Consider the following 25,646-nt stretch of genomic DNA (forward strand, 5'->3'; position numbering starts at 1 on the left):
AACTTTTGGACATTTCGTCAGGTTTTAGTGAACGCGCTTCCCTGACGTTGGATTTGTATACCAAACACGCGACAAAAATAGCTATTTGGACATAAATGATGGACATTACCGAAAAAAACAAACATTTCTTGTGGAGGTGGGAGTCCTGAGAGTGCATTCCGACAAAGATCAGCAAAGGTAAGTGAAGATTTATAATCTCCAATCCAAAATCAAATCAAGAATCGGCTTTCTATTCCGCAACAAAGCCTCCTTCACTCACGCCGCCAAACTTACCCTAGTAAAACTGACTATCCTACCGATCCTCGACTTCGGCGATGTCATCTACAAAATAGCTTCCAACACTCTACTCAGCAAACTGGATGCAGTTTATCACAGTGCCATTCGTTTTGTTACTAAAGCACCTTATACGACCCACCACTGCGACCTGTATGCCCTAGTCGGCTGGCCCTCGCTACATGTTCGTCGTCAGACCCACTGGCTCCAGGTCATCTACAAGGCTATGCTAGGTAAAGTGCCGCCTTATCTCAGTTCACTGGTCACGATGGCTACACCCACCCGCAGCACGCGCTCCAGCAGGTGTATCTCACTGATCATCCCTAAAGCTAAAACCTCATTTGGACGCCTTTCCTTCCAGTTCTCTGCTGCCTGCGACTGGAACGAATTGCAAAAATCTCTGAAGTTGGAGACTTTTATCTCCCTCAACAACTTTAAAAATCTGCTATCCGAGCAGCTAACCGATCGCTGCAGCTGTACATAGTCCATCTGTAAACTACCCACCCAATTTACCTACCTCACCCCCCATACTGCTTTTATTTATTTACTTTTCTGCTCTTTTGCACACCAGTATCTCTTCTTGCACATGATCATCTGATGATTTATCACTCCAGTGTTAATCTGCTAAATTGTAATTATTCGATTTATTGCCTACCTCATGCCTTTTGCACACATTGTATATAGATTCTCTTTTTTTCTACCATGTTATTGACTTGTTTATTGTTTACTCCATGTGTAACTCTGTGTTGTCTGTTCACACTGCTATGCTTTATCTTGGCCAGGTCGCAGTTGCAAATGAGAACTTGTTCTCAACTAGCCTACCTGGTTAAATAAAGGTGAAATAAAAAATAAAATAAAAATAAAAAAATGCTTTTTATGAGTTTTGTTGACTGCACAATTTTGGCGGGTAACTGTATGGCTTGCTTTTGTGGCTGAACGCTGTTTTCAGATGATTGAATATTGTGTTTTGTCGTAAAGATTTTTGAAATCTGACAGCGGTTGCATTAACAAGAAATTTGTGGAGTGGTTGAAAAACGAGTTTTAATGACTCCAACCCAAGTGTATGTAAACTTCTGACTTCAACTGTACATGTCCATGTACAACAGGAAAACACCGTTGATCTAGAACGATAGACTATTACATTCTGCATAACAACGTAGTCTCCAAAGAACTGTTTCTTGGCAGAGCTGAAGAGAGAAAGGTACAGGTGAAGATCGGATAGGGTATTGATACTGAGAGAAACAGCGAGAATGAGAGAGAGAAGCGAAAGAGAAGAGAAAGGAAAGAGAAAGAGACGAGAGGGGGAAGAGAGGGGAGAGGAGAAAAATAGGAGATAGAAGAAAGAGAGTGGGTAGAGATGAGAGAGGAAAGAAAAAGACAAAGACTGAAAGAGAGAAAGAGAGCGTGCTCCCTCTCACGAGAGAGAAGGAGCGATAGAAAAGCTTGACAGGTCTATAGGATAAACCCTGGGTGAAGAATTAACGGAGTATTGATACTGGGTAGTTGGACTAAAACTACACTCGACAACACAGTGCTGCCAACCGATCCAATCAAGACCAACACTATGGAATGGAGACTGGGATAAAGCTCTCCCTCTTTCTCCCTGGTTCATTCCTTTGATCTCTCTCTCTCTTGCTCCATCTTTCTCCCTCTCCCCCCTCTCTCGCTCCTTCTCTCTCCCTCTCCTGGTTCCCCCTCTCCTGCTCCATCTTTCTCCCTCTCCTGCTCCATCTTTCTCCTTGTCCCTCCTCTCTCCTTGTCCCTCCTCTCTCCTTGTCCCTCCTCTCTCCTTGTCCCTCCTCTCTCCTTGTCCCTCCTCTCTCCTTGTCCCTCCTCTCTCCTTGTCCCTCCTCTCTCCTTGTCCCTCCTCTCTCCTTGTCCCTCCTCTCTCCTTGTCCCTCCTCTCTCCTTCTCTGGGCAGAGGACTTCTTAGAATCAACATCGTAAGGTAAAAAGAAAAGCAACAAGAATGGTTGGTTACATCATCCTCATATGTGGAAATGTGCTTCTTGCTAAACTAAGGTGACAAGGTCCGGTCCCCTTTCATCACAGAGTTGAAACAGTCAAAGTAGCTGTAGTAATCATCATCAGTACAGCGGTTGTTCTCCCCTCTTGTCAAATAGAACATTACCAGGAACACATCCTGCAGGCCTAGACTACATTTAAAATGGAGGCAGCTCACTGAGAACACTATGGAAGGCATTTGGGAGTGTGTGAGTCTGTGTGTGTGCGTGCGTGAATCCGTGTGTGTGTGTGTGTGTGTGTGTGTGTGTGTGTGTGTGTGTGTGTGTGTGTGTGCGTGCGTCCGTGCGTGCGTGCGTCCGTGTGTGTGTGCGTGTCCGTGCGTCCGTGTCCGTGGGTCCGTGTGTGTGTATGCGTCCGTGTCCGTGTGTCCGTGTGTGTGAGTCCGTGTGTGTGAGTCCGTGTGTGAGTCCGTGTGTGTGAGTCCGTGTGTGAGTCCGTGTGTGAGTCCGTGTGTGTGTGCGTGCGTGAGTCCGTGTGTGTGTGTTTTCACTGACCTCATTGCCATACATCATAAGGTGGTGTGTAGCGATCAGAGCTTTGAAGACCACCACCCAGCTGCTATTGGCTGTCCTCTCAAATAGTGTGTCAGCCAGCTGGGGGACCGACACGTTCATCTCACTGGTGCAGTGGATCAGGTCTGGAGGAGACAGACAGAGTTAAAACAGACAGACAGACGGACACGAGAGAGGAGATCAGGGCCTGTATGCAGATTAGATGGGGAAATCAAAGACAACTCTCAGATACACACTCACAGTGGTGTGACAGTGGAACTGCATGCAAGTTCAAAATGAAGGACGAACGGGGTCATTTCAGGAAAAGGAACACACACACGCGGGGCGGCGAGTCCAGAGACAAACATATAGTCTAGACTAGAGGTCGACCTCTAGCCTAGACTGGTACAAACTGTACTGTAGGTGGTAAAACTGACTCTGGATGACAACATAATGATGTTTGTTTCCAACATTGGAGCGGTTTTCCTTGCTGTGATACTAATGAGTACCACGATACTGGTCTGGTCCCAGCCCTATAAAGCAACATCCTGTTCCACATCGACTGGTCCATTTAGACAATTCTATTGACACTATGCTTATTGTATCATCACTCTGCTCACACGTCTCCTTAGTTTGCACCAAAACAACACCTTTCACGGCCACTAGGGCCGTCCCCGACTAAAAAAAACACATTGGCCGACCAAGAGTCATCTTTCGACCAATCACATTTTTAAAACATGTCTTTTTCCATAGATAGGGTCTCTCTATGTGTTTTAATCAAATCAACTATATTCCCTGAGCTTGTCTGATACTTTAAGCACACCGGTTGATTAAATAATTAAGACACAAATGATTAGCGGGAGTCTGACCAGCAATTGATTTGATTGTGCCGGGATCAAACAACCACTGACCGTGTGACTAGCACCTGTTGTCTCTCTCCTCCCTGATGTAGTGACCACCAGGGTTCATCTCTCTGTCTCTCTCCTCCCTGATGTAGTGACCACCAGGGTTCATCTCTCTCCTCCCTGATGTAGTGACCACCAGGGTTCATCTCTCTCCTCCCTGATGTAGTGTCCACCAGGGTTCATCTCTCTCCTCCCTGATGTAGTGACCACCAGGGTTAATCTCTCTCCTCCCTGATGTAGTGACCACCAGGGTTCATCTCTCTGTCTCTCTCCTCCCTGATGTAGTGACCACCAGGGTTCATCTCCCTCCTCTCTGATGTAGTGACCACCAGGGTTCATCTCTCTCCTCCCTGATGTAGTGACCACCAGGGTTCATCTCCCTCCTCTCTGATGTAGTGACCACCAGGGTTCATCTCTCTCCTCCCTGATGTAGTGACCACCAGGGTTCATCTCCCTCCTCCCTGATGTAGTGACCACCAGGGTTCATCTATCTCCTCCCTGATGTAGTGACCACCAGGGTTCATCTCTCTCCTCCCTGATGTAGTGACCACCAGGGTTCATCTCTCTCCTCCCTGATGTAGTGACCACCAGGGTTCATCTCTCTCCTCCCTGATGTAGTGACCACCAGGGTTCATCTCTCTCCTCCCTGATGTAGTGACCACCAGGGTTCATCTCTCTGTCTCTCTCCTCCCTGATGTAGTGACCACCAGGGTTCATCTCTCTCCTCCCTGATGTAGTGACCACCAGGGTTCATCTCTCTCCTCCCTGATGTAGTGACCACCAGGGTTCATCTCTCTCCTCCCTGATGTAGTGACCACCAGGGTTCATCTCTCTCCTCCCTGATGTAGTGACCACCAGGGTTCATCTCTCTCCTCCCTGATGTAGTGACCACCAGGGTTCATCTCTCTCCTCCCTGATGTAGTGACCACCAGGGTTCATCTCTCTCCTCCCTGATGTAGTGACCACCAGGGTTCATCTCTCTCCTCCCTGATGTAGTGACCACCAGGGTTCATCTCTCTCCTCCCTGATGTAGTGACCACCAGGGTTCATCTCTCTCCTCCCTGATGTAGTGACCACCAGGGTTCATCTCTCTCCTCCCTGATGTAGTGACCACCAGGGTTCATCTCTCTCCTCCCTGATGTAGTGACCACCAGGGTTCATCTCTCTCCTCCCTGATGTAGTGACCACCAGGGTTCATCTCCCTCCTCCCTGATGTAGTGACCACCAGGGTTCATCTCTCTCCTCCCTGATGTAGTGACCACCAGGGTTCATCTCTCTCCTCCCTGATGTAGTGACCACCAGGGTTCATCTCTCTCCTCCCTGATGTAGTGACCACCAGGGTTCATCTCTCTCCTCCCTGATGTAGTGACCACCAGGGTTCATCTCTCTCCTCCCTGATGTAGTGACCACCAGGGTTCATCTCCCTCCTCCCTGATGTAGTGACCACCAGGGTTCATCTCCCTCCTCCCTGATGTAGTGACCACCAGGGTTCATCTCTCTCCTCCCTGATGTAGTGACCACCAGGGTTCATCTCCCTCCTCTCTGATGTAGTGACCACCAGGGTTCATCTCTCTCCTCCCTGATGTAGTGACCACCAGGGTTCATCTCTCTCCTCTCTGATGTAGTGACCACCAGGGTTCATCTCTCTCCTCCCTGATGTAGTGACCACCAGGGTTCATCTCTCTCCTTCCTGATGTAGTGACCACCAGGGTTCATCTCCCTCCTCTCTGATGTAGTGACCACCAGGGTTCATCTCTCTCCTCCCTGATGTAGTGACCACCAGGGTTCATCTCTCTCCTCCCTGATGTAGTGACCACCAGGGTTCATCTCCCTCCTCCCCCTGATGTAGTGACCACCAGGGTTCATCTCCCTCCTCCCTGATGTAGTGACCACCAGGGTTCATCTCCCTCCTCCCTGATATAGTGACCACCAGGGTTCATCTGTCTGTATTGCTGAAGCTGTAACATAATTACAGCCATTTCTAAACTGAATAGTTCTGTTACCGAAATCCCTCATTTGATCAGGTTAAAACATTCCCTGTTCCTTGCTCTCTCTACGTGACACACGTATGCATCACACTGACTAAAGAACTCTCGGGGTCGACCAACAGCCTAACGACCAAATAATCGACCAGTTGCCTAAATGGGGTCAGTCCTAATGGCCACCCATTAGTACTTGTCCACCGCGACAAGTGAATGTGGATTATTTGAATTGTATTCTTCCCCACGCAGTCTCCTCCCCCTCGCTCTCCTAAATCCCTACTTCTTTAGTTCAACAGCGTACAGACTACACACACCCCCCTGGTAACTTTGGAAACACCAATTCATTCGTCTGTCTCATATTAACATGGTTATTGGACAATGGGGCCAGGCTACATTAGGATTTCAGTGTGATACGAAGATTAATATTTAAGCAATAAGGCCAGAGGGGGTGTGGTATAACAGCCATTATAAACTGGGTGGTTCGAGCGCTGAATGCTAATTGGCTGACAGCCGTGGTATATCAGACCGTATACCACAGGTATGACAAAACATGTATTTTTACTGGTACCCAGTTTATAATAGCAATAAGGCACCTCGGGGGGGGTTGTGGTATTTGGCCAATATACCACGACTAAGGGCTGTGTCCAGGCTGTAATCCGCATTGCGCCGTGTTTAAGAATAGCCCTAGCCGTGGTATATTGGCCATATACCATAACCCCCCCAGAGGTGCATTATTGCTATCATAAACTGGTTACCAATGTAATTAGAACAGTAAAAATAAATGTTTTGTCATACCTGTGGTATAACACAGCTTTCAGCCAATCAGCATTCAGGTCTGGAACCACCCGGTTCATAGTTAGTAATAAAACATGGGACCACTCTTTCCCAGAGCAGGTTTCTGTTTATACGCAGCAGAGCCAGACATGTTTAACAAAACCAATTTCAGATTTCTGTACCTTCTCCCCCCCAGTCTCGCACTGTCATCCCAGTCTCTCCCCACCTGTGTGTGGCGTGTGTGTGTGAGAATGTGTCTATGCACACACGTGTGTGTGTGTGTGTGTCTCTCTGCTGTAATGTAGTGGATATGTGCTGACTTAATCAAAGGGAGTGGAAACACATTTGGATGCCCTTGATCACAGTCAGTTGTCTTAAACGGCGAGAGAGAGAGGGGGGAGAGAGAGAGAATAGAGAGGGGGGGAGAGAGAGAGAATAGAGAGAGAGAGAATAGAGAGGGGGGAGAGAGAATAGAGAGGGGGGAGAGAGAATAGAGAGGGGGGAGAGAGAGAATAGAGAGGGGGGGAGAGAGAGAATGGAGAGGGGGGGAGAGAGAATAGAGAGGGGGGGAGAGAGAGAATAGAGAGGGGGGAGAGAGAATAGAGAGGGGGGGAGGTGGAGAGACAGAAGAGAGAGAGAGACAGAGGGACGGGGAGAGAGAGAGACAGAGGGACGGGGAGAGACGGAGACAGAGGGACGGGGAGAGACGGAGACAGAGGGACGGGGAGAGACGGAGACAGAGGGACGGGGAGAGACGGAGACAGAGGGACGGGGAGAGACGGAGAGAGAGGGACGGGGAGAGACGGAGAGACAGAGACGAGGGAGCGAGGGAGAGACGAGGGAGAGACGAGGGAGAGACGAGGGACGGGGAGAGAGAGACAGAGGGACGGGGAGAGACGGAGACAGAGGGACGGGGAGAGACGGAGACAGAGGGACGGGGAGAGACGGAGACAGAGGGACGGGGAGAGACGGAGACAGAGGGACGGGGAGAGACGGAGAGAGAGAGACGAGGGAGAGACGAGGGAGAGACGAGGGAGAGACGAGGGAGAACTGCAGTGTGAGGAGAGGCTGGCTCCATTTGGGGCGTGGTGGTGGTGGATCCCATCTTATCCAGCCTGCAATCTGCAGAAACCCTGACCACGCAGGGCTGAACAACTCCTCTCTTCACCCTCTCCTCCCTGTCTTACTGGCCATCAGCCATGTTTGAGAGTGGCTGTGAAAACCCACACACCAGCTAGACTTAGTGTGTGGCTCCCTACACACCATGGCAATGTGTAACACAAACACTCCTAATATCATGGTACAATTCTGGGAGATTTTACAAAGATATTTTAGAACACGGAGGGATTCCAGAAGTCCAAAGACATTCTAGAACACCAGAGATTCTAGAGAGATTCAGTGAGAGATGGACAATGAGCGATAAAGAGGGCATGAGCGGTGATCTCATCTGTCCTTCTCAGAGTTGACAGACAGCCGCTCTGTGTTCTAGTGTGTGTGTGTGTGTGTGTTCCAATGCACACAGCACCATTGTTCCATTCAGCAGGGCTGGCATGACCTTCGCCCTCTGGGTTGCACTGGTCAGTCGCCGTAATGAGGAGCTCCTGGTACCGGCCTGAGCTTAGGGCTCTTACCTCATCACCACACACTAGGCTCGGAGAGGGATGGGACTGTGGTGGGGTGAGAGAGACCAAGCAAACAACAACTGGACAGAAAGGATAGCTAGGCCTCTCAATGGACATGAAGTCAGTCAAGTGAGTCTCCATCAGTGGAAGTATTTCAAGCCTCTAGTAGGAAACATTCCTGTATAACGTATACGCCCAGTCAAATCTAGAAGACGAGGCCTGTTCAAGACCATTGAGAGATGCAGCCCTCGAGATAACTGAGATAACTGCACACTGTAGGTCAGCCACAACGTAGAAAACCTGACCTAGAAGGAGAGATGGAGGGGGAACAGAGTGCTGCCAGCTGTAGGAAGTAGGACGTGAGCAGGTGGAGAGGGGGAGCACTAGGCGCCAGGTGGTCCAGCCAGACAGGGGAAGACAGACTACATCTGGCCCAGCTGCCAGCCTCCTTGCTGGGGTCGGCTCTCCTTGCCTTACACCCGCCTCCCTCCTCCGCCTTGCAGAGCTATAAAAAAGGCATGCTAATCTGCCATATGATCTGTACAACAAAATAGAACACAGATGTGTACATGTATACAACCTAAAGATGGAGGACGGGGGGGGGGGAAGACTGAAGAGGAGCACCTTGTATATCCTCTAATCTTCTGCTGCCTGCCTGACACACGATGGTGGGTTTACCAAAAAGAGAATTCCTCTGCATGAACAGAGAGAGAAAGAGGGGGGGTAGAGATGGCAGAAGGTGTATAAATAGCTATATAAAGAGTAGACAGTTACATCGTTTTTTTCCTTCTCCCTTTGTCTCCTCCGTGACACTCCGTCTTTCCCTGTTTCAGATGACAGTCTCTGTTCTCATGGTGACCAAGGCAGGATCGTGATCCGAGTTTAGGAACCACGTCGGCGTCGAAGGGGATTCTACAATTCCTCCACATCACAATGGGAATTGGAAAGATTCCTTTAGTTCCAAAACCAAAAATTCCACCTCCAGACAGGCTCTAGTCAAATGATTTGCTTGAGGTGAATCCTCTATTTTCAGTTCTGATATATCAAAAGGATATCTCACACACACACACAATGGAAACTAGAGCCTGGACCTACTGAGAAAGCAGCCAAACCATCCTGAACTGCAGCCACTACGGTTCTGTACTGCCTAACAATCCAACTGAATCAAGTGCATTCAAATCTAATGACGCCTACGATGTGAATAAAGCCGACTTGACTTTAGGCCAAACCAAGAGAAACCACGCCTGATCTAGGATCAGTTTTCCCATTTTAGATCATAGTCAATAGGGTTATATTGCCAGATGGGACCAGCCACCCAGGTTCCTGGCTCACTCTTGGTAGGTAGATCTCGCTCTCAAATTCCTCCCCTTTCGACTACGGTAGAATACAGCAGTAGTCTGCTCCATGGTGGTGTGAATCCAGAGCTGCAGAGCCAGCCATGTAGAGTCTTCCATTCTCTCCCTCTGGAGATTCCTACTAGCTAGCCTTGTAGACTCCCTCTCCTTCGTTCTCCCTTTAGACAACTTTATCTGTAGTCTGTCCAATGGTGGTGTGAATCCAGCAGAGTGAGACAGAGAGAGAACCAGGGGAGTGAAGGTATGTACACAACAAGCCGACAGACATTGCCAAAGGACCCAGCCAGCCAGGCTAAAAATACCTGTAGAGGACAGGAGTGCTAAAATGTTCCACACACACAGAGCTCCCAGAAACACACACACCTTATATTCAGAGTCCACTACACAGAAACTCTTGCAAAGACATGCACACACTTGACTCGACTACAGAGCACTATACTTTTTCCAAACTATTTGAAAGCGTTTTTCCACTGTCTCGAGGGTCCAGCACTAGGCTGCTCACTAAAAGCTGGCTCCACAGCGAGACCGACTGTCAGCTGGTTTACAGACAGGTTAAGGTGAGGACGGGGACTCTACAGACAGGTTAAGGTGAGGACGGGGACACTACAGACAGGTTAAGGTGAGGACGGGGACTCTACAGACAGGTTTTCTTTGCAATTAATCACAATAGCAATTGTTCACGTATTATAGCCATTAGTAATCCATCTACGCTGCATGGGAACCAATGTTACCCTCTTCTGTTAACAAAGTGTTGCAATAGCCACACACACACACACACTACCACACACACACAACCCCTGTTTCCTTTGTGGATGATAAACTGTATTAGTAGTGGACTCGAGCTAGCCTGTAGCTGTGTCCAAAACAGCCCCCTATTTCCTTTATAGTCCACTACAAAGAAAAGGATACCTAGTCAGTTGTCCAACTGAATGCCTTCACCTGAAATGTGGTCTTCCACAGTTAACCCAACCCCTTTGAAGTGCAATATACAAGGACTACGGTGTCATTTGGGACAGTCTCAAGGTTTGGCAGCATATTTTAGAAGTCCTAGTTGAGTAAAAATGGCTTTAAAAAAAAAAAAAATGTCACCTCACGATGTCAATCTTAAATTAGTGTGTGGACATTCTGAAACGCAAACAGTACGTGAGCGGTAGGGCTAGACTTTACTCAAGCCTGACGATGACCTAGGCTACAGTGAGCAAACACGGAAACATTATTTACCCATTGTGGAGCGTCTAAGGTGAATTCTCCTCTCATATGGGGATGTTCCACTGAATTAGCCCTATGAACGAGTCAAACCCTAACTCAGAAGGGGCAGAATTAGGCTAGGTCCTGTCTGGAACTAACCGCTGTTTCAACCAACCGGTGGCTCGGTTCTGTGACTCTTGGCCGCCATGACAACAGCACGAAAGTATTAGGAAAGGATTGGGTTTAAATGTCACAACTTCCACAAAATAACCATGACAACTAGGCCTCATGCCAGGCAAGGCTGTGTCGGCAGAGTAGCAGACAAAGACACCTGTCTCAGAACAAATTGGTTGATAGTTGCTAACTTTGAAAAGCAGAAATTACTATTGATTTACTGGTTCATTTATTATTTGTTTTTAAAGCTAAACTTAGATATGTGTTTTAGTTTTTTTTTATGATCAATTACACCATGTCCACTTCAAGCTCATTTTTTTATGAAAAAAATTACAAAATAATATTTAGGCGTTAGCTGCTTTGTAGTATACCGGGACCCTGCTTTGTAGTATACCGGGACCCTGCTTTGTAGTATACCGGGACCCTGCTTTGTAGTATACCGGGACCCTGCTTTGTAGTATACCGGAACCCTGCTTTGTAGTATACCGGGACCCTGCCCCATCAGGTATGACCTTTTTCCAATGGGAGTGCACAGTAGGCCTACAGCTCGGCATGTTTGCTGCTATATTAGACTACTTCCTGTTTATAAAGGCATATTTGTTTAACTGGACCCACATCCGCTGTGTTTTCCCTTTAGCAACAGCTAGGATACGTCATCTCTGCAACCAGAACCAAATTTCCTGCTAGTTGATGTAACATAAAAGATCCTTCCCGATAGACCAGCCTAAATAAATAGATAGACCCGATAGACCAGCCTAAATAAATAGATAGACCCGATAGACCAGCCTAAATAAATAGATAGACCCGATAGACCAGCCTAAATAAATAGATAGACCCGATAGACCAGCCTAAATAAATAGATAGACCCGATAGACCAGCCTAAATAAATAGATAGACCCGATAGACCAGCCTAAATAAATAGATAGACCCGATAGACCAGCCTAAATAAAGAGATAGACCCGATAGACCAGCCTAAATAAAGAGATAGACCCGATAGACCAGCCTAAATAAATAGATAGACCCGATAGACCAGCCTAAATAAATAGATAGACCCGATAGACCAGCCTAAATAAATAGATAGACCCGATAGACCAGCCTAAATAAATAGATAGACCCGATAGACCAGCCTAAATAAATAGATAGACCCGATAGACCAGCCTAAATAAATAGATAGACCCGATAGACCAGCCTAAATAAATAGATAGACCCGATAGACCAGCCTAAATAAATAGATAGACCAGCCTAAATAAATAGATAGACCCGATAGACCAGCCTAAATAAATAGATAGACCCGATAGACCAGCCTAAATAAATAGATAGACCCGATAGACCAGCCTAAATAAATAGATAGACCCGATAGACCAGCCTAAATAAATAGATAGACCCGATAGACCAGCCTAAATAAATAGATAGACCCGATAGACCAGCCTAAATAAATAGATAGACCCGATAGACCAGCCTAAATAAATAGATAGACCCGATAGACCAGCCTAAATAAATAGATAGACCCGATAGACCAGCCTAAATAAATAGATAGACCCGATAGACCAGCCTAAATAAAGAGATAGACCCGATAGACCAGCCTAAATAAATAGATAGACCCGATAGACCAGCCTAAATAAATAGATAGACCCGATAGACCAGCCTAAATAAATAGATAGACCAGCCTAAATAAATAGATAGACCCGATAGACCAGCCTAAATAAATAGATAGACCCGATAGACCAGCCTAAATAAATAGATAGACCCGATAGACCAGCCTAAATAAATAGATAGACCCGATAGACCAGCCTAAATAAATAGATAGACCCGATAGACCAGCCTAAATAAATAGATAGACCCGATAGACCAGCCTAAATAAAGCCTCAGAAATCACACGCAGTACTTCACCAGTTATAACCAATGGTGTACAGATACAATCAAAAGTTTAGACAACTACTCATTCAAGGATTTTTCTTTATTTTTACTATTTTCTACATTGTAGAACAATAGTGAAGATATAAAAACTATGAAATAACACATATGGAATCACGTAATAACACAAAAAGTTAAATCAAAATATATTTTATATTTGAGATTCAATGTAGCCACCCAATTCCCTGATGACATCTTTGCACACTCTTGGCATTCTCTCAACCAGCTTCATGAGGAATGCTTTCCCAACAGTCTTGAAGGAGTTCCCACATATGCTGAGTACTTGTTGGCTGCTTTTCCTTCACTCTGCGGTCCAACTCATCCCAAACCATCTCAATTAGGTTGAGGTCGGGGGAATGTGGAGGCCAGGTCATCTGATGCAGCACTCCATCACTCTCCTTCTTGGTCAAATAGCCCTTACACAGCCTGAAGGTGTGTTGGGTCATTGTCCTGTTGCAAAATAAATGATAGTTCCACTAAGCACAAACCACATGGGATGGCGTATCGCTGCAGAATTCTGTGGTAACCACGCTGGTTAAGTGTGCCTTGAATTCTAAATAAATCACTGACAGTGTCACCAGCAAAACACAATCCCACCTCCTCCTCCATGCTTCACGGTGGGAACCACACATGCAGAGATCATCCGTTCACCTACTCTGCGTCTCACAAAGACACAGTGGATGGAACCAAAAATTCTCAAATTTGGACTCCTCAGACCAAAAGGACAGATTTCCACAGGTCTAATGTCCATTGCTCGTGTTTGGCCTAAGCAAGTCTCTTCTTTGTCCTTTAGTAGTGGTTTCTTTGCAGCAATTTGACCACGAAGGCCTGATTCACGCAGTCTCCTCTGAACAGTTGATGTTAAGATGTGTCTGTTACTTGAAGTGTGTGAAGCATTTATTTGGGCTGCAATTTGAGGCTGTTAACTCTAATGAACTTGTCCTCTGCAGCAGAGGTAACTCTGGGTCTTCCTTTCCTGTGGCGGTCCTCATGAGAGCCAGTTTCATCATAGCGATTGATATTTTTTGCGACTGCACTTGAGGAAACGTTAAAAGTTCTTGAAATCTTCCAGATTGACTGACCTTCATGTCTTAAAGTAATGGACTGTCGTTTCTCTTTGCTTATTTGAGCTGTTCTTGCCACAATATGGACTTGGTATTTTACCAAATAGGGCTATCTTCTGTATACCACCCCTACCTTGTCACCTGTTAATTGAAATGCATTCCAGGCGACTACCTCATGAAGCTGGTTGAGAGAATTCAAGTGTGCAAAGCTGTCAAGGCAAAGGGTGGCTACTTTGAATAATCTCAAATATAACATATTTTGATTTGTTTAACACTTTTTTGGTTACTACATGATTCCATGTGTGTTATTTCATAGTTTTGATGTCTTTATTATTCTACAGTGTAGAAAATAGTAAAAATAAAGAAAAACCCTGGAATGTGTAGGTGTGTCCAGACTTTGACTGGTACTATATGTTTATACACACACTACCGTTCAAAAGTTTGGGGTCACTTTAGAAATGTCCTTGTTTTTGAAAGAAAAGCAAACAATTTTGGCCATTAACATAAAATTGATGAAAAATACAGTCTAATTATTGTTAATGTTTTAAATGACTATTGTAGCTGGAAAAAGCAGATTTTTTTTTTAATGGAATATCTACATAGGCGTACAGAGGCCCATTATCAGCAACCATCACTCCTGTGTTCCAATGGCACGTTGTGTTAGCTAATCCAAGTTTATCTTTGTAAAAGGCTAATTTGATCATTAGAAAACCCTTTTGCAAATATGTTAGCACAGATGAAAACTGTTGTTCTGATTAAAGAAGCAATAAAACTGGCCTTCTTTAGACTAGTTGAGTATCTGAAGCATCAGCATTTGTGGGTTCGATTACAGGCTCAAAATGGACAGAAACAAAGCACTTTCTTCTGAAACTCAGTCTATTCTTGTTCTGAGAAATGAAGGCTATCCCATGCGAGAAATTGACAGAAAACTGAAGATCTCATACAACGCTGTGTACTACTCCCTTCACAGAACAGAGAAAACTGACTAACCAGAATAGAGAGAGGAGTGGGAGGCCTCGGTGCACAACTGAGCAAGAGGACAAGTGTATTAGTGTCTAGTTTGAGAAACAGACGCCTCACAAGTCCTCACTACCGATTGTTATGAAAACTTGAAACCGGCCCTAATTTAAAAAAAATCGGCCATGCCAATTAATCGGTCGACCTCTATTAACCATGTCTACACTGTATTTCTGATCAATGTGATGTTATTTTAAAAATGGACAAAAAAAAAATGCTTTTCTTTCAAAAACAACGACATTTCTAAAGTCACCAAACATTTAAACGGTAGTGTGTGTGTGTATATATAGTCTATAACCATGACAACAGATAAGCCTACTTCAAATGGAGGGAATCGGCGTCATCTCTTAGAGCCTAACCACGAGTAATTGAGGGGGACAGTCCCAATCATAGTACTAATTGGCTTCAAAACACCATTTATTTTCTCCAACGATGCGTGAATGTCAGCCTGGGCTGATAGCAGGCAGCAGCCCCTGCAGTGTGGGGATGATACAATACCGTGATATGGACACCAGCTGTTAGTACTAAACTAAGCATTATAACAGTTCCAAATAGATATCCATTGTCTCTTGTTTAGCCGTTGCAGAGTAGCTTGGCACTGGGGACACCAATGATGATACAGCACCCGTAATGATACCACAGCATTCAGTGATTCCTCACAAAACCACGGCAACAACAAACAAAATAGTATGATTTGGGAGATTTTCACAAAATGTAATCCATTGAATAATTCTTTAGGAGGCAGGATTGTTAACACATATGACATTTATATCTAAAAGCATAATTGAGAAATATGTATGTGATCAACGTTGGCATATTTATGACATTTTGGCTTTAGCCAGGCCTCCTTTAGGACTAAATAATGTTTTATCTGTCACCCCACCATAATGCAATCCTATGCATTGTAAGAGCTGAGTAGTGTAGGGACAGCAGTTATGATACAACCCTAGTTATGACAACACCATAATGAACTCCTAAGCATTGTAACAGCTGCAGAGCAGATGTAACTTCCTGTTTAATGTATTGTCTCCGATCTAGTCTTGACTCATTATCTCCATCAGACAGGGACACTTGAACTTGACTTTCATCAACGCCGCTTCCTCAACGACCTTCAGTCCCTTCACATTAGACAGTAACCAACAATGGCCACTGGAAAATAAATAGGCATCAAGTTCTCATTTCAACTTTTCTGTCCCAGCAGAACATTTTTTTTTTTGCAGATAAAATGCCATACATGTCACTGGAATTTTGTCAGTGAACATGAGAGGGTACAAAAATAATCTCATGACCATCATAGTGCCGTGACCAGGAACGGCAGCATGGTAAGTCAGGCACAATGACGTCAGTCAGCTGGACCTTGGAAAGCACTACTCATGATCATCTTATTAATAAATTCATAACCAGTATGCACTGTCCAGACAGAGACAGTAGGAGGACGCAACATCCACAGAAATTCACTGACAACGTCTGCTAGGCTACTGTCTACAATGTAATTCTAGTTAAGGAAGTGACTACAGTGTGATGGAATTCAACACTGTAGCGAAATAGCTACAGTACCGGTATGTTTGGTTTTGATAGCAGGTATGTTTGGTTTTGATCTAAACACACAGACTCACCCAAAGATGTACTCTTAAGGAGCCACCATTACTCCTTAAGGTCCAAGGACTCCATCTAAATGTGAATTGATTCTCAACTGCAATACGTTTCTAGCAACATAAAGTCCTGTAAATAATTTCACAAGCGCTAAATATACACTTACTATAGACTGTTTTAACGGGCATCATCACAGTTGCAGCCAACAGGATTTCTCAGTGACAACACATTTCTGACGGCCTTCTGTTAAACACAGCCTTATTCCGTTACACACAGGTGTTTGGCGCATGCTAGATATCCAATTAACACAGGTGGTACCTAAGTCTTCTGTCAACGCGCTGTGACATGGAGACATGGCAGTGTGGGAACACTAACTCCATAAAAAGGTGTGTATCCATTTAACCGTTTGGTGCTTCAAAACCATACCGCAATAGATGAGTTTTAAATGTTCAGACCAACCGTCAGGGCTCTTAACAAAACTCCCCCCATACAGAAGACGCCTTCTTCCAAATGACTCTTATGTGTAATGTAATGGAACTGAGAGTCATGATCAAGGGCTAACAGACAGACAAGAAACATGAGGATTGACAGTAGACAGAGACAGGCAGACAGTCCCCCCCCCACCCACACAAATACTCACAATCAAGGTGTTTCTTCTTGGGGCCGCTGACTTCGTGCGTCGTGGCCTTGCACACGGCTTTACCGATAGAAGACCCGGTCATGCTGTGCTGTGCCGCTGCGAAGCGATCCGTTATAGACTGTCCTGACATTGTGTTTCACTGTTTCGCTACAAAACTCACAACGATTATTTAGATGATAAACACACACAATGTCCAACGATTGGATATTAGCTGACGTGCGTAACACCAGTGATGGCAAGAGTGTGGAGGTTTCAGGCCACGTCAATCGGTTCCGTTAAAAAAAAAAAGTGGTATGACGTCCTAGGCCAGTATCGTTGAAAAATGTCAGACAAATTTTAGGTATTTGTTGCAACCTCAAACCTGGTGGTTCAGCTGCCAACTGGCTGGCTAAAAATCCGGACAAACAATATGTTATAATGTCTTGAATAAGCAAATTAGTTAACAATTATCTAGCTAGTTAACGTTACCTATCATTAACAAGGTATTCTGTATAGTAAAAAAAAAAAACGTTGACATATAACAAGTAAACTAGTTTGTGTTAGCTAATATTTCCGTTTCTGCATTCGAACCAGGAATGTGTCCCACTATGCAATTTGTAAACAGAAATGTCAGCTTGCTGGCTACATATAAACATCGCTAGGTAGCTGGATACCTACGGTCAATTAACAAGACCAGAGCCCACTGGCGAGATAACTATGCGCCCTGAATTATGATCACAGTTTAGCCAAGCTAACTAACAGTTACTAACAAAACGTTCACTACAATTAAATCCTTCTTCAGATTCAACTTCCACTGACGTTTTGTGTGTTTAGGCTACCTCGAACAGACCAGTCCCTTGGTTTCGAGCGAAATATAACGAACGAAAATGGGCAAAGTGAAACTGTCAAACTTCCCAACTTGTCTTGAGCTTGAGGCTAGATGTAGACGGATACAAGACAGCAGCCAGTTGGCTAGCCTTCCTGCTAACACCACACCAGCTAGCTACCTAGTGTACGTCCTGTCTTAACCCTGCTTCCTCCGAGTCTCGGAGAGGAACACCTGAATTTAACGTATTTGGTCCGATATATCCATGAAATTGGCAACAACAACAAACAAACAAACAAAAACTCAGAAACCACTGAGCCTTGACATCCAACTCATATCGTCGTCTTTTGTATTATTCAAGTCTTCTTGAATATGTAGGGGCTTGGCTCCACTTGCTGCCTGCCTACTACCGCGGACAAAATGGCAGCGTTGAAATCAGCTGATCTGAGAAATAGTTGATTGGATGGGACCTGGACTGTGTCGGAAATTTAAGGTAGAAATGTGCCGATGGTCATGGCATGTCTAAGACTAATACCGAAATGAACGTTGTTTTATTTGTTTTTAAAAACTCCACAGCCATTTACAATGTTTTTATTCATTGAATAAATTGTTATTCAAGCTAATTTATCCGCTGTATATGTGATTTTAACAATGTAATATTTACAAATTTAAGGTCGTATTAAATTATTTCTCAAACTCGGTGTCCTTGATTGACTCTCGCGCTCCGATTATGGAACATTGTGTGCCTAAAAATCCTGAGAAGGACAATGATGTGCATTATTATTAGCCTGCCTGCCTGCCTTCCATCTGTACGACGTGCGCACAAAATATATGACAACGCTCAAGGTAATTTCCCCCGGTGGTATTTCACAGTAGATGCAATAAATTAGGCGATAGCCTGTAATAGATGTTTTCCTATAATGAAACCCATTCTGCTCCTGCCATAGGCTACTTCACTACTGAAGGCATGTGTCTATTTATACTGTATGATGATCATCATTAATTTAAAGTCACTGTTTATTTTTGCCTGACAATATCAGGAGATGTAGGAATACTGAATATAGGGCTTATACAGTAGTATATCGTCGTTATTACTTCTAGACTGCCTACAACGTAGGCTATAGCAGTGGCTTAACCATATAGTTTATGGGCTTAAATGAGATGTTTTCCCTTCCCTTATCAGGCCACCTCTTACTTTTACAATGCCCTAGTTAAGAGTTCAAAGTCCTGATGATGATGATGATGATGAGATAGAAACCATGGTTTCAGAATGAACCTCAAAGCGTTTGCTCAAACACACACACGAACGCACACATGCACGCGCGCACACACACACACAGCGTTTGACCTGGATTGCATAGACTAACCCAATGTAGGGCTGTGTTCGAGTACACATTAGAAAGTGTCTCTGTGTCAGGTACATTCCAGCCAAATATCGATCGTTCTGCAGATCTAGGATCAACATTGTAGGGTGGAGGAGAGGGGGGGGGGGGGTGAAAAACAGCATAGAGGTGTGTGGCAGATAAATCATTTTCCAGGAAGTGCATGTATGAGAAGCGACGAACCACATTCCGTCTTTGTAGTTAGAGGAAGTGGTCAGGAGGGGTGGTGCAAGCAACGGTTTTCTTCTGAATATTACGTGCACATTCACACATGTACACATTAGTCCTCATACACATTAATGAATGATGATATTCATGTTCCTTTCAAAACAACACACGTGGTTCGTTGTTTCCAGCCCCGTGTGGCTCAGCTGGTAGAGCACGGTGTTTGCAACACCAGGCTTGTGGGTTTGATTCTCAAGGGAGACAATTAAAAATATATATATATATGAAAATATATTCACTCAGTTGCTCTGGATAAGAGTGTCTGCTGAACTCTCCAAAAAACATTGAGTAGTTATAGTCATAAAATAAGGCCATATCACCGGTAATTACAAACATGTATTTCAAAACACACCTATAAATATACGGAACAAAAATATAAACGTGAAATGTTGGTCCAGTCTTTCATGAGCTGAAATAAAAGATCCCGGAAATGTTCCATATGATTATTTCTCTTCAAATTCTGTGCACAATTTTTTTTACATCCCTGTTAGTGAGCATTTCTCATTTGCCAAGATAATCCATCCACCTGACTGACAGGTGTGGCATAACAAGAAGGGGATTAAAGAGCATGATCATAACACAGGTGCACCTTGTGCTGGGGAGAATAAAGGCCACTAAAATATGCAGTTTTGTCACAACACAATGCCAAAGATTTCGCAGATTCTGAGGGAGTGTGCAATTGGCATGCAGCAATGTCCACCAGAGCTGTTGCCAGAGAATTAAATGTTGATTTCTTTACCATAAGCCGCCTCCAACTTAATTTTAGAGAATTTGGCAGCACATCCATCCGGCCTCGCAACCGCACACCATGTGTAACCACGCCAGCCCAGGACCTCCACACCCGGCTTCTTCACCTGCGGGATCGTTTGAGACTAGCCACCCGGACAGCTGATGAAACTGAGGAGTATTTTTGTCTGTAATGAAGCCCTTTTGTGGGGAAAAACTCATTCTGGTTGGCTAGGCCTGGCTCGGGTGGGTCATGTGAAATACATAGATTAGGGCCTAATTTATTTATTTCAATTGACTGATTTCCTTATATGAACTGTAACTCATCCAATAGAAAAATGTATCAAACAAATGTCAAATGTTCTTTGCTCTTCCTCTTTCAATGTTCCAAAGTTCCATTCTATTTCAAAGTTCCATTCTATTTCAAAGTTCCATTCTATTTCAAAGTTCCATTCTATTTCAAAGTTACATTCTATTTCAAAGTTACATTCTATTTCAAAGTTACATTCTCCCCAAAACAGTTTGAGGACATCGCCATCTAGCGGCACTAGAGTATAATTTTTTCCATGGCAACTAGATGTGAACCAGTAGCCCATGGCAACAAGCAGTAGCAGCAGCAGTCAGCTTTAGTCCTATTCAACTGAAATGTGTCTTCATAGGTAGCTGTCTCTCACGACTGAATAGCCCAATTATGTTTCTCTGTTATATGTCAACAATATTAACATAATGACACTTGATTGATTGACACACTATTGAAGAGAATTACGCATCTGACATATTAACACTTGAAATTTCTCCATTAAGTATTTATTTAATTGAAGTGTCAAAAGCAGTCTGTGATGCTGTTTGGTATAGGCAGGTAGAACAGTGTTGGATGTAAAGCTCTAGCAATCATGTCATTTGTGTCAAAGCTTTCTACTTGGCTAAAACCATCTAGTCCAATCAGTCCATGATATCCTAACTTCAGACTGCCAACTTTGATTAGAACACCACTCATGCACCCTCATGAATAGGCATAGTCAAGAACCCTCCGGTAGCTTACTTGAGGTTTGCCTCAATAGATCTACTCAGGAAGAGGGGCGCTACATATGTAGGATCTTAATTTTACCTATATTGTTACAGCAAAATAATCCTGCAGCAACAGGATTTGAACATTTAGTCCATAATGTTGCTTGATCGGCAGTTAGGCTATTAGCTTTCCAAAAATAGGCTACATGGATAGTGTAATACTGTTAATATGACCATGTGTTAGTGAGGGGTTTTCAATTCATTTATGAAAATCACACAGTTCATCTGCATTTCCTGTGGTGCAGTTAAATTCTCAGTAAGAAAAAGAGTGATCAAATTAAGATCCTACATCTGTAAATGTCACAGAGTGCATTAATGGACCCAACACCAGAGAGAGCCTCAATATGTACTGACAACAAAATACGTTGTGGCTTATAAATACCCCCCCCCCCCCCCAAAAAAAAACAATTGGGGGTCAAACTGGAAACTCAATCTCAGTCTCTTAAAACACTTGTTTCCAACTAACACTGTTTCGATACCATTTATATTTTCTCCACAGAAGCATGGCCGCACTCCCTATTTTCAGTTTTCTTGATGTGTCTAGGAAGGAGGGGCACCAGATGTCACAATGTCCATTTAATTACACCTCACTGGACAGAGCCTCCGACTCAGGGCCAATCACTATGGACTGGCAGCAGCCAACTCAGGGCCAATCACTATGGACTGGCAGCAGCCGACTCAGGGCCAATCACTATGGACTGGCAGCAGCCGACTCAGGGCCAATCACTATGGACTGGCAGCAGCCGACTCAGGGCCAATCACTATGGACTGGCAGCAGCCGACCTATTGCACCACGCACATGTAGACCCTCGCAGATATTCCCACGCCTAGAGCCAGGAGTAGGAGGTAGAACTGGGAGCTCGCATGTGACAAATAACATTTAATTTATTTTGATTTTTGGGGAGAAAAAAATTAATGAGTTAATAAAAGGCACATACAGACATGATCTCTTTATTGTTTTCAAAGCAGCTCCAACATGCAGGTGTTTCAGCCTAGCTCAGTGCTTTCTGTGGTGGTGAGGCAAGCCAGCCAGAAAATACAGAGCATAGAGGTTGGTCATGTTCTCTAGTTGCACCGTGATTGGCTCAGTGTTCTGTCACTCATGGGGACACTATGTCACTGCAAAATTTAGAGGGTAGAGCTCAAAAATTCAAGCCCCTTGGGTGCTGCCGGAGAGTTCCATTAGAAGTTCCCATCCAAGAAGGCTCAAGGTCATTGGCCACAGGTAAACAAAATTTGCCCACAAGAAGGACCGCCTTGCCTCCTTTCTGTTCACTTGAGAACAGCACAACAAGGTGAGTCCAAAAATGTATTGTATGCTGCTGCATACATTATGTAATATGCCGGGGAGATATGTATACTGGAGCTAAGAAAGTAATACTAAGTGTATGTTGTGTAGGAAGCTGTTAGTAGCCCATGTGCCTCACCCTAATAATTTGTCCCTTTCCCCTTCATAACTTCGCCTACTGTTCTGACTTGGTGGTGCACACGTAGCCTATAGCCTGTTTCAGAGAAATGTCATCATCAAATATTGTAAGAGCTTTCATTGTCCGCTTATATGCCTCCTTTATTTATCCTATGGTTCTGATTTGGTGTACAGGGAGAATACTGTAAGGACGGCCCATGTCCTGAATTCTGTCGCTGTACATTTCAAAAGTGCTGAACAATCGAAATTCTTAATCAAAATGATAAATTGGATCTTATCCGCTCATCGTCCCCTTATGCCATAGTTTCCGCTGATAGCCAGGTGTAGAGGTGATAAGGATTAACTCCATGGTGCTGAAAAGAAAGCTCTGCTGTTTGGACAGCTTTATGTAGTTTGTGGGCACCGTATGTCACCGTTATAGTGCAACTCATGTATTGTTTAGTGTTGTGTTGTGTTGTGGCTTTGCTGGCATGCATCGATTGTTTTGTTGTTGTTGAGTTTTCCCCACCAAGATTTATCTATAATCGCCACTGGATAGAAAGACCCGGATTTTCATCAGGATATTTTCTACTGTATTTATTTGTCGGCTTTTAGGACTATGTATTTTACTTAGTTGACTATAGAAGTTATAGGCCTACTGCTGAATTGGCCTATAGGCTATCTCTGAGTTCTAGGCTCTCATTTCTTTAACCGTGTAACGAATGTCGTCGGGAGAAGGAGAAGAGGACCAAGGTGCAGCGTGGTAAGTATTCATAATACTTTTAATAAATACGAACACTTGAACAAAAACAACAAAGCGACAAACGAACAGTTCTGCAAGGTGCAATACAGAAAACAACTACCCACCAAGCACAGGTGGGAATGAGGCTAACTAAGTATGGTTCTCAATCAGAGACAGTGATAGACAGCTGCATCTGATTGAGAACCACACCAGGCCAAACACCTAGAAATACAAAACATAGAACAAAACATAGAATGCCCACCCCAACTCACGCCCTAACCAAACCAAAATAGAGACATAACAAAGGAACTAAGGTCAGGGCGTGGCAAACCGCCAATGGATCACAGTATGTTAATATGTCCATATGGCAGAGGCTGGGGCGCTTGCCGTAGTTGAATTTTAACTTTTAGATTTTCATCATTTTACTTCAGATTTTTTGGGAATAATCACATGACAATGATTTTGATCAACTAAAGTGTTATTATTGAAATGAAACCGCTCCACGAAAATGCGCATCTACAAATAATCCTAACTGGCACGCAGCTCGGTAGAAATGGTAGGATAAATTGTACGCTTCCTCAAACTTGAAACTCACGAGCTGCCTATGGTCTTTACTATAAACCCTATAAAAAAAAAAAAGTAAACGTACAAGCGCGTTGTACGTGCAGAGAGGGGGAGAGAAAGAGACATAGGAGGTCTCGTCGAAAAACTTGCCTGCCTATGGAAATCAAAGGTCCTTACAACTGCTTTGTTCTGGCGCCGGCCCTGGTAGGGGGCCTGGTAGGGGGCCTGGTAGGGGCCCTGGTAGGGGGCCTGGTAGGGGGCCTGGTAGGGGCCCTGGTAGGGGGCCTGGTAGGGGGCCTGGTAGGGAGCCTGGTAGGGGGCCTATGGAAAGCCACTGGGTGGTTAGGTATGACTGTTTTTCAGCACGTTGGATGCTGTAATGTGTTCAATGTCAGAAGGATTCAGCGAACGCAACAGCCAACTGGTTGAGCCCCTGTTTTCCCTTGACCCAGAGAGTCATGACTTTCTAGATAAAACTACTGCTGGATCTAAGCACAACAGATTTGGTGGAAGCTGAGTTTCGAGTTGCTTGCCAGTTTTTACAGACTAAAATTGCATGCTCTACTCCCAATGAGGACAAATGGATCCCACTTGATATCCTGCAATGATTGTCTGGGCCTCAGTCCGCTATACGGACCGAGCTTACTGCACTGACACATGGGACTGACTTTTGGGGCATCCACAGCTTCATGAGAGAACTAATTTTCCACTTTGACGAACGTGTTCAGCACAGAAGAAGCACGCTACACCCGAGGAAAGCTCAACTAATTCAACTGGCATTTGAGGGGGAGGGAATTGTCGATTCCTCAGGGAGTTCCACAGAGCATCAAGGAAGCTGCAACTCTTTTGAAAACGTAAACTGATTGGGGTTTTTATCAAAATCTTGGCTGTAGTGTGTAAGTTGCTATCCATGGTGCTGAGAGAGCTCAGCGAGATTTCGTGCCATTAAAACCTGACACTTCTGGGTCAAAAGCATTTGTAACATAAACCTTTCTGTTTATTGTGGTATAACGTGATATAAGCAGAATTCAATATAATTCCAATGAAATAACCCAAACGATGCCCTTGGGTATAGTTACATATCAGTTTCATTATAGAAATAGATTATATTGTGGTTTTAGGGAGTTAGAGGTCAGAGAGAGGGGAGGAAGGAAAGAATGAACGAGAGAACAAATGGAGGATCTACCACAGCTGGAGACTGAGTTAGTAATAAGAAAAGTAAAGAGAGAGAGGGGGAGAGAAAGAGACAGCAGAGAGAGAAGCAGAAAGAGAGAGAGGGGCGGCCAACTCTAGGAAGAGTCATGGTTGTTCCAAACTTCTTCCATTTAAGAATGATGGAGACTACTGTGTTATTGGGGACCTTCAATGCTGCAGACGTTTTTGGTGCCCTTCCCCAGATCTGTGCCTCGACACAATCCTGTCTCGGAGCTCTAAGGACATTTCCTTCAACCTCATGGTTTCGTTTTTGCACTGTCAACTGTGGGACCTTATATAGACAGGTGTGTGCCTTTACAAATCATGTCCAATTAATTGAATTTACCACAGGTGGACTCCAATCAAGTTGTAGAAACGTCTAAAAGATGATCAATGGAAACAGGATGCACCTGAGCTCGATTTCGAGTCTCATAACAAAGGGTCTGAATACTCATGTAAATTAGGTATTTCTGTTTTTTATGTTTGACAGCCCGCTTGGAGTTTGCCAAAAGGCCCCG

At 44.4% G+C, this 25,646-nt stretch overlaps 1 protein-coding gene across 12 annotated transcripts in view; it reads right to left on the reverse strand.

Annotated features, from left to right (window-relative positions):
* LOC139561485 (phosphatidylinositol-binding clathrin assembly protein-like) overlaps nt 1-18,263 on the reverse strand; it is a 78,867-nt gene extending 60,604 nt beyond the window's left edge. For 4 of the 12 annotated variants that reach the window (XM_071378621.1, XM_071378619.1, XM_071378618.1 and 1 more), the window contains exons 1-2: nt 17,018-18,262; nt 2,793-2,935 (exon numbers count right to left, since the gene is read on the reverse strand). In XM_071378621.1, the coding sequence (XP_071234722.1) occupies nt 2,793-2,935; nt 17,018-17,147 (273 nt within the window). In that variant the 5' untranslated portion in view covers nt 17,148-18,262. Of the gene's footprint in view, nt 1-2,792; nt 2,936-17,017 lie in introns of all 12 variants that reach the window. The other 8 variants (XM_071378620.1, XM_071378617.1, XM_071378624.1 and 5 more) reach the window with 3 other exon arrangements.
* Nucleotides 18,264-25,646: the final 7,383 nt, after the last annotated feature.

The sequence above is a fragment of the Salvelinus alpinus genome, chromosome 31 (assembly GCF_045679555.1).
Source record: "Salvelinus alpinus chromosome 31, SLU_Salpinus.1, whole genome shotgun sequence".
NCBI lineage: Eukaryota > Metazoa > Chordata > Actinopteri > Salmoniformes > Salmonidae > Salvelinus > Salvelinus alpinus.